A 14,990-nucleotide genomic window follows, 5' to 3' on the forward strand; every position below is an offset into this window, starting at 1 on the left:
AAGTTTATGTGTGCTGTGAAGCCATGGGAGAGTTATGAGCAGGGCAGTGATAGGATCACACTGACATCTTTGATCCTGCTCACTGCTGCTGGACGGGAGTTTAACTTGAGGGAGGTAAGAACGGAAGCAGGGAGGCCAGTTAGGGACTACTGCAGTACTCAATGGGAGAGAGTCAGTGGTGGGTTTCAGAGAACAGAGCCCTGATTAGTGGTTGTGAGTAATGTGGAAGTAAATCTTGGCATGGAATGAATACTTCTTTACTTTTAGGCTTGCGTGTTTGCATGCTAAGTTGTGTCAACTCTTTGTGACCCTGTGGACTGTAGGCAAGAATACTGGAGTGGGTTGCCATGCCCTCCTCCAGGGGATCTTCCAGCTGGAGGGATTGAACCAGGGTCTCCCACATCTCCTGCAATGGCACACAAGTTCTTTACCACTAGCGCCACCTAGGACTGACCAACAATATGGGTTTCAAGGGTAATGGTTCTCTTTCACCACCTATGTTGAGGCTGTCTGATTCCTGAAGCAGAGACAGGAAGCCAGGAGACCTCCAAATTTCCTCCTATTAAGTGAGTCTCCTTAGATACAGTGCAGTTTTTAATATCCACCACCAAGCACAAGGCTCCCTATGTATCTCAGTTAACACAGGGTGCAGGAAATCATGACCCAAAGGCAACACACTACATAGTGGTTAAGAACAGAGAGGTTTGACTTTTAAAAAATAATTTTTTTGTTTATTTATTTTTGGCTGTGCTGGGTCTTTGTGCTGGGCAGGCTTTTCTCTAGTTGCGGTGAGTGGGGGCTACTCTTCATTGCGGTACAAAGGCTTCTTGTTTCAGTGGCCTCTTTTGTTGTGGAGCACAGGCTCTAGAGTACATGGACTTCAGTAGTTGTGACATGTGGGCTCAGTAGTTGTGATTCCTGGACTCTAGAGCATAAGCTCAATAGTTGTGGCTCACGGCTTAGTTACCCCACGGCATATGGAATCTTACTGGATCAGGGATCAAACCCGTGTCTCCTGCATTGGCAGGTGGATTTTTCACCACTGAGATACCAGGGAAGCCCAGAAAGACTTGATTTTTAACTTAGCTACATTTCTTAGCAGCTATATGACTTTGGGTAAGTTTTGCCATTTCTCAGGGACTGTTTTCTTCCATAAGAAATAAAGATGAATGGCTCCTAGAGGATGAAAGATTCATCAGATACATGTCTATCAGATACAGAATGAGCTCTCAATGTTGGTTATGCAAAACTCTGAAAGGAGGACTATGGATTGCCCCAAATAGGATATGAATGAGGCCATGGCTCACACCATCAGTGAATCAAGTGAGCCACACCTCTGCCTCCAAAGCAGTCCAGAAGGAAGTTCTCCTTCTTAACTCAGCATCTGGCCTTTTCTGTGTTTCCTCATCAGTGTTTCCTGACGTTTACTCTCCTCTGGTTTCTCTAGGACCCCAGCCTGGCCACACCTGTGTTGCCTCTCAGTCACTCGCTGAATCCTCATGAGACCTCTGTCTTGGACCAGTTTTATTGCCAAAGTGGGCACACCCAGAGCCAGGAAATAACCCTCCTTCCTCACTCATTTAAAGGCCTGGAAGTCCTGGACAGTTCTACAGGGCACTTGGGGCAGGTGGAGCCTTAAGATTGGGCTCTAGGACAAGAGCATCTCTTTGGACAAAGGTAGAAACTGTGTATGGGAAACCTTCCTTCACTGCTCTGTGTCCAGCCTTGAGGAACCTCTGGGAGCCTTGGTCCAAGACACGCAGTGTCAGAGGAACTGAGACTGCTTCCAGAGTGCTGCTGGTAGTGGGTTTATTCTTTCTCTAGGGATGACTATAGATTCAGGCACTGCATATCCTGAGGCAGAGGAGGATGTGAACAATTGGTTCTCATTGTGGGGAGTTTGTGGTCTTCTTGGGGAATTGTCATGGTTCCCTAACCAGAAGCTCAGAGATAGATGTCCCCTAACAGTCAAAATACCTCATGTGGTCCGTGGACATCCTTGTGCAGAGATGCCTCTTTGGATGAAGGGTTGGGGAAGATGTGAGTCAGAAAAACAGGGTAGCTACTGGTTATTTAGGATGCTCAAGCTTGGAGTCAGGATAGCTGGTGGCTAAATGGAGACAGGCAAGTACTCTTTCTTCCTCTAAATCCAGAGACTTAGTACCTGAGCTGATGCACTGAAATCTCCTAACAATCCTAGCTGTGATGGATAGAGGGCATCCCAGGGTCACTGCAGCCTGGAGAGCCAGGACCACTCAGCCCTGACAGTAATGGGAGCTTCCATCTTGGGTTTTACAGCCCTGGAACATGCTTTTCCCATCCTTACTCTCAAATGTGCATCTAAGATAGGGTCTCAGGACAGTTTTTTTTAATACAGAATTCCAGGGGAAGGGAGAGAAATGGATAACGTATTTTCTTTCCCTCTTTCCCTACAAGACTAACCGCTGGACCACAGCCTCTCCACCATCTGGTCTACCTCGTCCTCTTCACAGAAAGCCCTGAAGCCAACATGGCGTGCCCTATGTGTAAGTGGTGAATCACAAACCAGCTTGGAAATACTTCCATCTGGTCTCCCCAAAGAAATGGAGTACAAGGGTTTCTGTTTTGTAATTTAGAGTACAAGAAACCCTTGTAGTCCAGATTATTCATTCAAAATAAATAAGGAGTTCTAGAACTACTTATTTATTTTGATAAAGAGGGTAAATAAGAAATAATGTATTGATGACTGATTTATATATACTTTGTTTTGTTACTACCCAGAGACTATCAATCAGCAAAAAGACAAGTCACTGATAATCCTAGAAAAAAGGGTGAATCTTGAAAGACTCTTGGGACTATGAGTGCATGTAGCTTCTTTCAGATGCGTTGGTTCACAAACCAGCTCCTGCCCTATTTCCCTTCCCTTTTTCCAACAGCCACTCTTTGTCAGAGCAGTAAATCTACTCCTAGGAATCCTAGGAATCAAAGGCCTTTATTACCAGTTGCAATTGGAGTCCTAAAATTTACAATAACCTCATGTATATTTTGTGATTTTCTGTCTTCTGGCAGTGCGAGAATATCCCAGTTACCTTCACATTCGTGATTCTCGGCAGATGGTGTGGGTCGTAAAAGGAAATTCATTAATAGCAGTTCCTTCTAGCAACAACATTAAACCTGGTGAGTGACAATCAAAGCCATTGTGCTGCCCTTAAAGGGACATCAGCTCCACTGGGGATGGGGCCAAGCTTGTGTGAGCTTGGGAAGCATATTCTTGGGGATAGCTTCAGTGTCCTCAAGAAAGGCAGGAAAGGGCAAGATGGTTCCCTCACACTATCTGGAAAGGGTATGAGGAAAGAAGACCTGTACCCAGAAATGAGGGTGTGATGGATCTGGAGCTCTCCTTACCAAAAGAAAATGTCCTTGATTAAGAAGAGATTATTCATTCAATTAACAGCTGACCTTCTCCTTGGAATTTCTCTCTTCTAAATTTCAACCATTGCTACCTCTGTCCTTAAATTTAAACTGTTTCATCTTTCCATTACCATACCTGTATTTTTCAAATTTGGAGTCCTCTTTTCTAATAATAGGGGAATATTCCTTCTTCCCATCAATCCACTGCATGCCTATTATACCTCAATAAAGCTGGAAAAAAAGTCAATCCAAGTCAGCTTCTTTTCCTTTCTTGTTTGTTCCTTTGATGTTTGATTTCATTCCCCTTTCCCCTGCTTATTCTGTCTTTGTCTTCTTTCTAACTCTGATTAGACATGCACTAATGGAACATTCCCAGGCTTAATACTAAAAACCTCCTCTGGATTTGCACATTTCATTTCTACAAGTGTTCTATTTTCTTATGTGGTAATATACATACTGTTCTCTGTACAGTCATAGTCAAGTACACAGCTTGTCTCCATTTCCCCACATGTCCATGCTTACATCAAACAATAAAACTTTTGAATTGTTCTTTGCCCACTCATCTCTAGCTTCTCTTTCCAGTCACCAGACTCATTTGTCTGTCCTCACTTTTTGTTCCTCAGTGGCTGCTGCTGCTAAGTCACTTCAGTCGTGTCCGACTCTGTGCGACCCCATAGACGGCAGCCCACCAAGCTCCCCTGTCCCTGGGATTCTCCAGGCAAGAACACTGGATTGGGTTGCCATTTCCTTCTCCTCGGGGGCAGTCAGCATAATTGATTACTCTTTCTCGAACACTCTCTGTTCCGTCCTTTGGTAAGAATGTTCTATGTGGTTCACTGGCTCTTCTTTTGCACTCTACCTTCTGACTCCACTTTCTCTGTAAAATAGCCAAATGCTGGCAATTTTCAGAGCTCAATCTGTAACCATCACCCCACCACTCTGAAGGGACTCAGAGCTGGTTTCTTGGATTGACGTGTTGCCTCTTCATTCTGGCATTTATGCTTCCAACCCAGCTGTCTCCCCTGAAAATTTTACCTATGTCCTTTTTCGTTTCCATCTGACAGAAGATGATAGAGAGCAGAAGAGTGTGTATAGAGGGGCTTTGTGATCAAGCGTGAAAATGGCCTGGAATATTCCCATTCATAACCATTGGCTAAAATGGAGTCACATGACTTGTAGCTAACTGCAAGGGATGCTGGGAAATGTAGTCTAACTCTGTGTCCAGAGCCAAAACAAAAACAGATTTTGGCTAGTAGCTAGTGGCCTTTAAATTCCAACTATCATAGGGTGGATGTTCAGTGAATGTTTCCTGAACTGTTTGCTGAGCTGATGTACAGGTCTCTGTAACCCATTTCCTTTTGATGTCCTCTCAGACATCTCAGTGACAATAGTGGTAAAGAACCCGCCTGTCATTGAAGGAGATGTAGGAGATGAGGGTTCGATCCCTAGGTTGGAAAGATCCCCTGGAGGAGGGCGTGGCAACCCACACCAGTATTCTTGTCTGAAGAATCCCTGGGACAGAAGACCCTGGTGGGCTACAGTGCATGGGGGTCACAGAGAGTCGGACACGACTGAAGTGACTTAGCATGCAGACATCTCTAACATCTATTCCAAAAGTGGAACTGTGGATCTGACTTCTCAAAACGGTTTACAGACCCAGTCTTCCCCATCTTCTTCTTCACCCTGTTCACTGGAGCCAGAAATACAGGAGGCATCCTTATTTCTTCTTTTCTTTGATCTCCATTTAATCCACCAGCAGAGACTGATGAGTCTATGTGCAAAATAAGCCTTATTTCTAAGTTAATATCATCTTTCACTTGGAACACTGTATTACTTCCTCACTGCCCTCTCTCCCACTTCACTTGTGTAGCTTTGCATCCTATCTTCACGAACCATCAACAGTGACCTTCTTACCACATTAATTGAAGAATATTGTTTCCAAGTATTTGTGTTTTGGGGGTGGAAGTTTGGGGAAAGTGAGCAGTGAGGAGATCTGAGGCACACCAATCTAATTTTTGGAGCCTGGAACTTACCGAGCTTCTTTCCATGTAAGGGTCTTAACATTTCCTTTCCCTGTCAACACTCTTCATCCAAACCCCTCCACCACCACATTCCTGTTTCTTCATTTACTGGCTTCCTCTTAGTGTTAAGTTCTTGGCTTGAACTTCACTCTGCTTTTTCGCTTCCTCTTTCTTGGTCTCTCTCCTACTGTCTCAGACCTTTGTCAGTTTCCCCAAAACAGGTGTTGCCACTTGTGGTTCTGGTCATTTCTCTGTTTCCATGGTTTAGTTCCATTTTCCATGGTGGCAATAACAATGTCTCTAGTTCTCAGCTAAGTCTCCAGAGCCTTGAGTGGGTACTCAACAAAGAATGTTGAATGGATAAATTCCCTTCTCCCTACCCAGAAGGATAGATGCAGAACATGCAGGCTCCTGGGAATCATCTGCTAAATTAGTTGAGAATTAAATTATACTGATAGCGACAGAAAATTCACTCAACTAGGAATTTATTAGGGGCTTCCTCGGTGGCTCAGTAGTAAGGAATCTGCTTTCCAATGCAGGAGATGTGGGTTTGATCCCAGGGTCAGGAAGAACCCCTGGAGGTGGCATGGCAACCCACTCCCAGTATTCTTGCATGGAAAATCTCATGGACAGAGGAGCCTGGCAGGCTGCAGTCCATGAGATTGCAAGAGAGTCAGACATAACTTGGTGACTAAACCATCCAGCAGGAATTAAATAAGATAGAAATTCCTTTCTTTCTCAGGGAAAAGAAGCCTGAGAAGGCAGACTAAGGCCCATAGGTGCCTCTGTAATGCCACCAGATTCCAAGGATTCTAGGGTTCTGCTTTACCATCTTCAAGATCACCGTCACCACAATCTAGGTATAAAGACAGGGAATAAGAAGAAAGCTCCTTCCAACTGAGTGAACTCCTTTTAAAGAAGAACATTCTTAGAAATCCTACACAACATTCCACTCTTATCTCATGAGTTAAAACTTAAGCATATGGTCAAAGTTAGCTGTAAGTGTGATGGGAAATTTATTTTTATTTTGGGGAAGTAATATATCCTGGTGACAGCTGGGGCTCTGATATTAAGGAAGAAATAGGAAATGGATTTCAGTCAACTGATGAAGGGTTTCTGACACATGGCTAGTGGGAGAAGACTTTGTGAGGGGGGCGTGTCCTGGCTGCTCATTATCCCCTAGATGTGAGTGTCAGACCAGAAGGAATGGCCTTTTCACTGCTTGGAGCCTGACACCTGTTTCCATTTTCCCTGTGTTTCCAGTCATTCTTTCCTTGATAGCATGTAGAGACATGGAATTCGATAAGGAAGGAAATGGTACTCCACATTACCTGGGAATCAAGGACAAAAATCTCTGTCTCTGCTGTACAGAAATCCAGGGCTATCCCACTTTGCAGCTTAAGGTGAGTGGTTGTGCAGCTAATTAGAGAAGTTCATTAATGAGAGGAACTTTCAATTTCATTTAATCTGTTACTGAATATAAGTAATAGGTTTGTATAATTCTACAGTAATAGAAGAACAGACTCTGTATGATTTCAATATCTTTAGACCATGAAATTTTTGCACCTTGTTTTATGTCCCTGGATGGTCCAGGGTCTCCTGGTTTATAGTCTATGGGAACTTGAATAGAATTTGTATCCTGCCACTGTGTGAAAATTGTATAATCTTAATTATGTTGAATTGGTCCATAGTGCTTTTTGGGTATACTATATGCTTCTATTTTTCTGTCTATTCATTCTAATAACTTTTGAGAGTTTGATATTGAAATTCCAACTAAAAATCTTAATTTAATATTAAAAAGCCAGACATTACTTTGTCAACAAAGGTCCATCTAGTCAAGGCTAATGGTTTTTCCAGTAGTCATGTATGGATGTGAGAGTTGGACTATAAAGAAAGCTGAGCACTCAAGAATTGATGCTTTTGAACTGTGGTGTTGGAGAAGACTCTTGAGAGTCCCTTGGACTGCAAGGAGATCCAACCAGTCCATCCTAAAGGAGATCAGTCCTGGGTGTTCATTGGAAGGACTGATGTTGAAGCTGAAACTCCAATACTTTGGCCACCTGATGCAAAGAGCTGACTCATTTGAAAAGACCCTGATGCTGGGAAAGATTGAGGGCAGGAAGAGAAGGGGACAAGAGAGAATGAGATGGTTGGATGGCATCACCGACTCAATGGACATGAGTTTGGGTAAAGTCTGGGAGTTGGTGATGGACAGGGAGGCCTGGCATGCTGTGGTTCATGAGGTTGCAAAGAGTCGGACACGACTGAGCCACTGAACTGAACTGAACTGAAAAATAATTGTAACATATGGTGGAATAATATGTAACTTTGTTCTGTATTTTCCAAGTCTCCTGTAAATATGTTATCATCCTTTCATGCTGCTGCTGCTGCTGCTAAGTCGCTTCAGTCATGTCCGACTCTGTGTGACCCCATAGATGGCAGCCCACCAGGCTCCTCTGTCCATGAGATTTTCCAGGCAAGAGTACTGGAGTGGGGTGCCATTGCCTTCCCCGCATCCTTTCATAATTTAGAAAATAAAAAAGAAAGAAGAAAACAAACAAACCAAAGAGAAACAGGTTTGCAATCCTGCATATTCACCATAAAGAAGAAAAGCTGACTTGATTCCCAAGTCAACACAAGGGACCTTTGGAAGGTGTAAGACTCATTTTACTGAAAGAGCTTACTCTGCAAGCCAGAGAATACATCCTTGAAAATGTTTCAGAATGGCCATTCTCAGTCCTCTTTAATCATCTCCCAGAGATCCTCTGAGGCTCTGGGATGCTTCCTCTGAAGTAAAGCTACTGAATGGCAGTGGAGACCAGAGGGGAGATTGTTAATTGGATTTGGTGGATGACACGCTTATGGTCCCCATTCTGAAAGTCAGATAGGTAGTTATGAATCCTCTGCTTCTGATGGAAGCTGTAATGTATAAACCCACTTGGAGGTGGGGAACCTCATGAGACTGGCCTGAACCCATCCGATGAGTGCGTCCATGAAAGAGTTTACAACTCCCTCTGTTTTCAGGAAGGCAGTTCTGGTTCAAGGGATCAGAAGCACCTCTTGTGATGGGATTCTGGGGTGGGGCCAAGAACTGGGAACCAGTGGATTGCCTGTGGCGTCCCCCTCTCATCTGCCTGTGTCCCTTACCGCTGTCCCTCTCTTTGTGGAAAGGGGACAGTGCCAGGGCTGAATTAGTTTATCTCCCTCCTCCCCAAAATCCTCTCTAACCAGCCTTTTTCGTACCTTCAGGAAGAAAGTATCATGAATCTCTACAATAAGCCCAAAGGAGAGAAGTGCTTCCTCTTTTACCGCAATGATGAAGGCTCCACCGTTGTCTTTCAGTCTGTCTCCTACCCTGGCTGGTTCATTGCAACCTCCTCTGAGGCAGGGCACCCCGTTACCCTCACCAAGGAGAGGGGCACAGTCCAAAGCACGAATTACTACTTAGAGGGTGGACTCTAAATCCAGTCTGGGCTCTGGGTGGCTGAATCCAGTTCAGAGGATCAAGCAGTCAGAGGTTCTTCTGTTTGAAAACACAACAGATCATCTTAAGAGACCACCATACATGGATGCCCATCAACAGCCTACCTCATTCTCACCACCTCAAAACCACCTCCTCTACTAGATACCTTCTAAATGTGTTGCTGTTGTTTAGTCACTAAGTTGTGTCCGACTCTTTTGTGACCCCATGGACTATAGCCTGCCAGGCTCCTCTGTCCATGGGATTTCCCAGGCAAAATATTGGAGTGGGTTGGCATTTCCTCCTCCAGGGAATCGAACCCGCATATCCCACATTGGCCAGCAAATTCGCTGAACCACCAGGGAAGCCCACCCTCTAGATAATCTCTAGATAATTTCTAGATACACTGTGTCCCCAACTTGCACATCATTTCAGTGTGAAACCTGAGTCACTTTTTATTCTTTCTTGATCTTGTCCCATCATCCTAGTTGCCAAGTCCAGTTAAGTCCACTCCCAAATCCTTCTTACAACCTCTCTTGCTATTCCTTCTGCCAACCCATAGCCTGGAAATGTGACTTCCAAACATATAATCCTATCAATAAAAGATATTAATAATTCTATGCATGCTTATTATAAATATTGTAACATGAACTCCAAAAGATGAATCTAAAGGGTAAGGCGGATGTAAAATAAAAATATCACAAATATCATAGTCATGATGAACTCATAGTATCATTAGTTAATAATTTGATACACAGTATACAATTCAGTTAAGATTAATTGTTAACCACAGTGGATGTAAATCAATCTGTATTTCAAAGAATCACAAATAGCAGTTTATACTTTTTTCAAGCATCAACTATGACATTTTCTTGTTATTATTCCTGTTTCCTAGACTTTTAGGGGGACATTCAAACACCAGTTTCTTTATTCTGATGCTTTTAAACCAGTTGTCCATTTTGTGAGGATTACTTTAGTTAATGCTTGTAGTAAAATTTATGAATTCACTCAACCAGAGACATGTAAATTGCAGGTTTTATAATGCCCTGAATATGAATGTGAGCATATCAGGTTTTCTTCCTTCAGGAAACCTTGCCCTTCTTGGTATATGATGAACAGGCATATTGGGCTTTTCAATGACTGGGAACCCTTCACCAATGGGGGAGAGCGGGTAGGGGAATTTCAGCTCTTTAGTCTGCATGATTCCTCAGAGGGTCCAAGCAGGATTGAGTCATAGTCACCCATGGGAGTGTTGAGCTCAGGAACACCTCCTTGCATTGGTTTCCTTCATTTCCCTGCTTCAGTTTCTCTAGCTCCCATTCTTATTCCTTCAGATCATTTCTCATCATTCCAAGATAGACAGATGGAGAAAGAGAGGAGGGACAAGATGGCAGAGTGGACGGACCTTGAGCTCACATCCTATCATGACAGATAGAGAGCTCTCTATCAGTTTTATTTCCCTTGTTTCAGTCTCTGAAACACTGGTTTCTATGACTTTTCCCCCCAGCCTTTGAGATACTCTAATCTTCAAATTTTTGATGCTATTGTTGTACTTTTATTCTTTTTTTAAAATTTTTTCTTCTATTTACTTGGACATAGGCATTAAAAATAATCTTATTTATTTTTGTTTGCAATGGGTCTTCATTATGCAACGGCTTTTTCTCTAGTAGTGGGGAGGGGTTTTACTCTTTGTTGCTATGTGTGGGCTTCTCATCATGGTGGCTCCTCTTGGTGTGGAGCACAGGCTCTAGGGCACTTGGGCTTCAGTAGTTGCAGCTCTCAGGCTCTAGAGCACAGGCTCAATAATTGTGGTGCACTGGCTTAGTTGCTCCGTGGCACGTGGGATCTTCCCCTACCAAGGATCAAAACTGTGTCTCCTGCATTGACAGGCAGATTCTTATCCACTGAGCCACCAGGGAAGGCCATGACTAGATGATTTTACTTGTTATGAACTTAAATTCCAAATGGATAGCGATGATTTGATCTGGCCCAGAGCTCTTGTTGGAACTCCAGATTTGCACTTACAACTACCAGCTTGGATATTCTCCGAACCTGCAAATTGAGCATGTCCTAAGGAGCACCCTTGATCCTTGCCCGATATGCCTATTCCCACAGCCAGTCTTTTCCATCTCAGTTACTCAAGATAGAAACCTGGGAGTCATCCTGGATTTTCCTCTCCCTAAAGACCTGCATCCAACCCATCAAGTCTATTCACCAAGAAGCCTGCCTTCAAAGTACATCTCAAATCCACCCATCCCTCTCCAACTTCTCTGCCATCCACCACTGGATATCTGGAAACCACCATAACTCACCAGTTCTGTGCATCTGCATCCTGACTGGTGACCTCCATCTACCACTCCATCTATCTGTTAAATCAGTTCTCTGTGAGCCAGCAAGGATTATCTCCATAAATGGAAATTCAATTATGTCATTCCAATGTTTAGAATTCTTTGATGTTTCCACTTGCAGTTAGAATGAAATGCAAATTCATTTATAAAAATTTGCTTATTGTTAAATTTTTTAATTGGTGGAAAATTGCTTTACAATGTTGTGTTGGTTTCTGCCATGGAACAATTCAAATCAGTCATATTTAGGCTGATAGATAGATAGATAGGCTTCCCTGATGGCTCAGTGGTAAAGAATCTGTCTGCAATGAAGGAGACCCCAGTTCCATCCCTGGGTTGGAAAGATCCTCTGGAGCAGGGCATGGCAACCCACTCTAGTACTCTTGCCTAGAGCATCCCATGGACAGAGGAGCCTGGCAGGCTGAAGTCCATAGGGTCGAACAGAATCAGACATGATTGAAGCAACTAAGCAGCATATACACACACACACATACACACACACACACACACACACACACACACTCCCCTTTGAGCCTCCCTCCCTGCCCTCCATCCCACTCCTCTAGGTCATTTCAGAGCATCAGGCTGGGTTCCCTGAGTTATACAGAGACTTTTGACTATCTATTTTACACATGACCTACATCCAACCCATATATATGCTTTATCATGTGTATATATGTCAATGCTACTTTCTCAGTTCGCCCCACCCTCATCTTCCCTCACTGTGTCCACAAGTCCATTCTCTGCTAGGTTCATCAGTATCATCTTTCTGGATTCCATATATATGTGTTAATATACAATGCTTGTTTTTCTCTTTCTGACTTACTTCACTCTGTGTAAGAGGCTCTAGGTTCATCCACCTCACTACAACTGACTCAAATCTGTTCCTTTGTATGACTGAATAATGTTCCATTTATATATTTATCCATTAATCTGTTGATGGACAACTAGATTGCTTCCATGTCCTGGCTATTGTAAATATTGCTGCAATGAACATTGGTGTACAAGTGTCTTGTAGAATTGTGGTTTTCTCAGGGCCTATGCCCCGCAGTGGGATTGCTGGGTCATGTGTGTGAAAGTGCTATGTCAATTCAGTCATGTCTGACTCTTTGAGACCCTATGTGCTGCAGCCCATCAGGCTCCTCTGTCCATGGGATTTCCCAGGCAAGAATACTGGAGTGGCTTACCTTGCCCTCCTCCAGGGACGTTCCCGACCCAGGGATCGAACCCATGTCTCTTATGTCTATGTGCATTGGCAGCCAGCTTCTTTACCACTACCCCAAACTGGGAAGCCCTTGCTGGTCATATGGTAGATTTATAGTTTTTTGAGGTATCTCCATACAGTTCTCCATAGTGACTGTATCAGTTCCCTTTTCTCCACATTCTCTCCAGTATTTATCGTTTGTAGATTTTTTTGATGATGGCCATTCTGATTGGTGTGAGGTGATACCTCACTGTAGTTTGAATTTTCACGAAATGCAAATTCTTTACCATAGTTTACAGGTTTGACTGGATGGTCTGGCCCCTGATGGCCCAACACTACTTTCAGATCAGTCTCTCCATTGCCATCTTCAGTCATGCTAATCTTTCAGTTCTTTGAATATACTGAGTCCTTTACAGCCCCTGGACCTTTGCATATGCTATGCTCATGTACATTTCTGTTACCTGTATTGGCTTATTCTCTCTCTTTGCCTTTCTGGCTCCTTCAGGTTATTTCCTTATATGTCACCTCCTCAAGAGGCCTTCCCTAACCACCATGTCTGAAGAAAACTGCTTCTTCTACCTCCTGAAATTTCCTTTCTCCTGTTTTTTTTTTCTTCACGTGATTCATAATGACTTTATTTGCTTCCCTCTTTGCAGTATAAAATCCTTGATTGGTGGGAAGTAGTGTTTGTCTAGTTCACCATTACAGCCCCAGCTCCTAGCACCATGTCTGTGTCAAATAAATATATGTTGAACAAATTAATTATTAATTAATTGCTAAATGAATGAATAAATGGGGAGCCAACTTTCTCCCCAGGCAGTTCACCCTCCCCAGGCAGTCCACCTTCCCCAGAAAAACTAGTCTCATCCAGAATAAAACACACCTTCCTGTCCCCAATTCTTGATGTCACAGAGAAGAGAGGTCTCATGTCTATACAAGTGCTTCCTCTTTGTGAAGGTGACTCCATGGCCCTCTGTGATCTCCATTTGTTAACAAGGCTGTTGCCCCAGAATCATATCTCTGCCTCTCCCTCAAATGGAAATCAACTACATATAAGTGATATACAGTATTTGTTTTTGTCTGACTTATTTCACTTAGCCTAATACACTCCAAGTTCACTGATGTTGCTACAAATGGCAAAATTTCATTTTTTATTGTTGAGTAGTATTTCATTTTATACACACACACACACACACACACACATAAATATATGTTCCACAACTTCTTTATCCATTCATCTTTTGATGGACTCTTATGGTGTTTCTATGTTTTGGCTACTGTAAATAATGATGCTATGAATAATGGGATGCACATACCCTTTCCAATTAGTGTTTTTGTCTTTTTAATGGCTATGTATTCAGGAGCAGAATTGCTGGAATTGGCAGTCCTATTTTTAGTTTTCTGAGGAACTTCCATACTGTTTTCCGCAGTGGCTTAAGAAGTCACATTTCTAATAGTTTATGGTTTAAAAAGTGAAAAAGCAGGAGTCGCTCGAGAAGGGGGATGTCGTGTGTTTCCGTTGCTGTGTATTTTGTGTTAAGGCTTTGTCTGTGTCCTGTTATCCCAGGCTGATGAGTGATTGGGCTGTTTAACTCTCTTAAATGGGTCAGTGGTAAAGAACCTGCCTGCAATGCAGGAGATGTGGGTTCAATCCCTGGGTCAGGAAGACCCCCTGGAGAAGGAAATGGCAACCCACTCCAATATTCTTGCCTGGGAAATCCCACAGACAGAGGAGCCTGGTGGGCTCCAGTCCATGGGGCCGCAGAGTCAGACAACGCCTGAAGCAACTGAACAACAACAAGTCTCTCTGTGTCTTCTTGCTGGAGGTCCTCTTTTTATTCCTGAAGGGAAGGATGGAATGTAGGACAACCTATGAGGCCTAGGAGAGCACTGACTCATGGAAAGTCGACTCGTCAGCAGTGTGTGGGGGTTGGGGTCTCAGAGCCTGTGAGGCCAGGGAAGGACCCCGAGCCCTTCCCAACCCACCATTTGCTCTGAACCTTGGCTGCAAGGGCTGGAGAGACTGTTCTGAGGTGGGCCAGGAGGTGAGCATCACAGAAGGCGAGCAAGTCCACCTGCTTAGAATTTCCTAGTTTCTGGCTCTGGGTCAGCATTCTTTCCCTGTCCCACACTGGGACAGCAGGGAACAAGTAGGGGGAATTGTCTAGTCCTCTCTTAGAGAGATCAGTGTCTCCAAACCTGTCTGCTCCTTGAGGGTCCAAGGCAAGTTCAGGGTTAAAGTCCTTCAATGTTCTCTTTATCTGTCTCCAGTCCTGCCTCTTCGCAGCCTTGCTGTGGGGAGCATGGTCCCACCAAGACGTGTATGATCGAGTCCCTCTGCTGTCCACCTGAATCCACCACAACAATGTTGTCCACCACAACATTGTTAATTGGCTATGCTCCAATGTAAAGCAAGAATCAAAAAAAAAAATAATTAAAAGGAAAGAAAAAGAAAATGCTGGCATCTTCCACCTTCATTAATCTCTGGAAAACCTTACAATTTGCAGGCCTTGGGAATTGGGAAAGGGGCTTTGGAAAAAGACATGAGCCAGAACTTCAATCTTGGAAGA

General features: G+C 43.6%; 1 protein-coding gene across 1 annotated transcript; it reads left to right on the top strand.

Moving 5' to 3' along the window:
* Positions 1-1,609: 1,609 nt before the first annotated feature.
* IL36B (interleukin 36 beta) lies at positions 1,610-8,924 on the top strand. Its single transcript, XM_027554400.1, has 5 exons — positions 1,610-1,800; positions 2,437-2,525; positions 3,049-3,156; positions 6,675-6,814; positions 8,661-8,924. The coding sequence occupies exons 2-5, from the start codon at positions 2,510-2,512 to the stop codon at positions 8,871-8,873; spliced, it is 477 nt and encodes a 158-aa protein (XP_027410201.1). The 5' UTR covers positions 1,610-1,800; positions 2,437-2,509; the 3' UTR covers positions 8,874-8,924.
* Positions 8,925-14,990: the final 6,066 nt, after the last annotated feature.

The sequence above is a fragment of the Bos indicus x Bos taurus genome, chromosome 11, assembly GCF_003369695.1.
Source record: "Bos indicus x Bos taurus breed Angus x Brahman F1 hybrid chromosome 11, Bos_hybrid_MaternalHap_v2.0, whole genome shotgun sequence".
Lineage (NCBI taxonomy): Eukaryota > Metazoa > Chordata > Mammalia > Artiodactyla > Bovidae > Bos > Bos indicus x Bos taurus.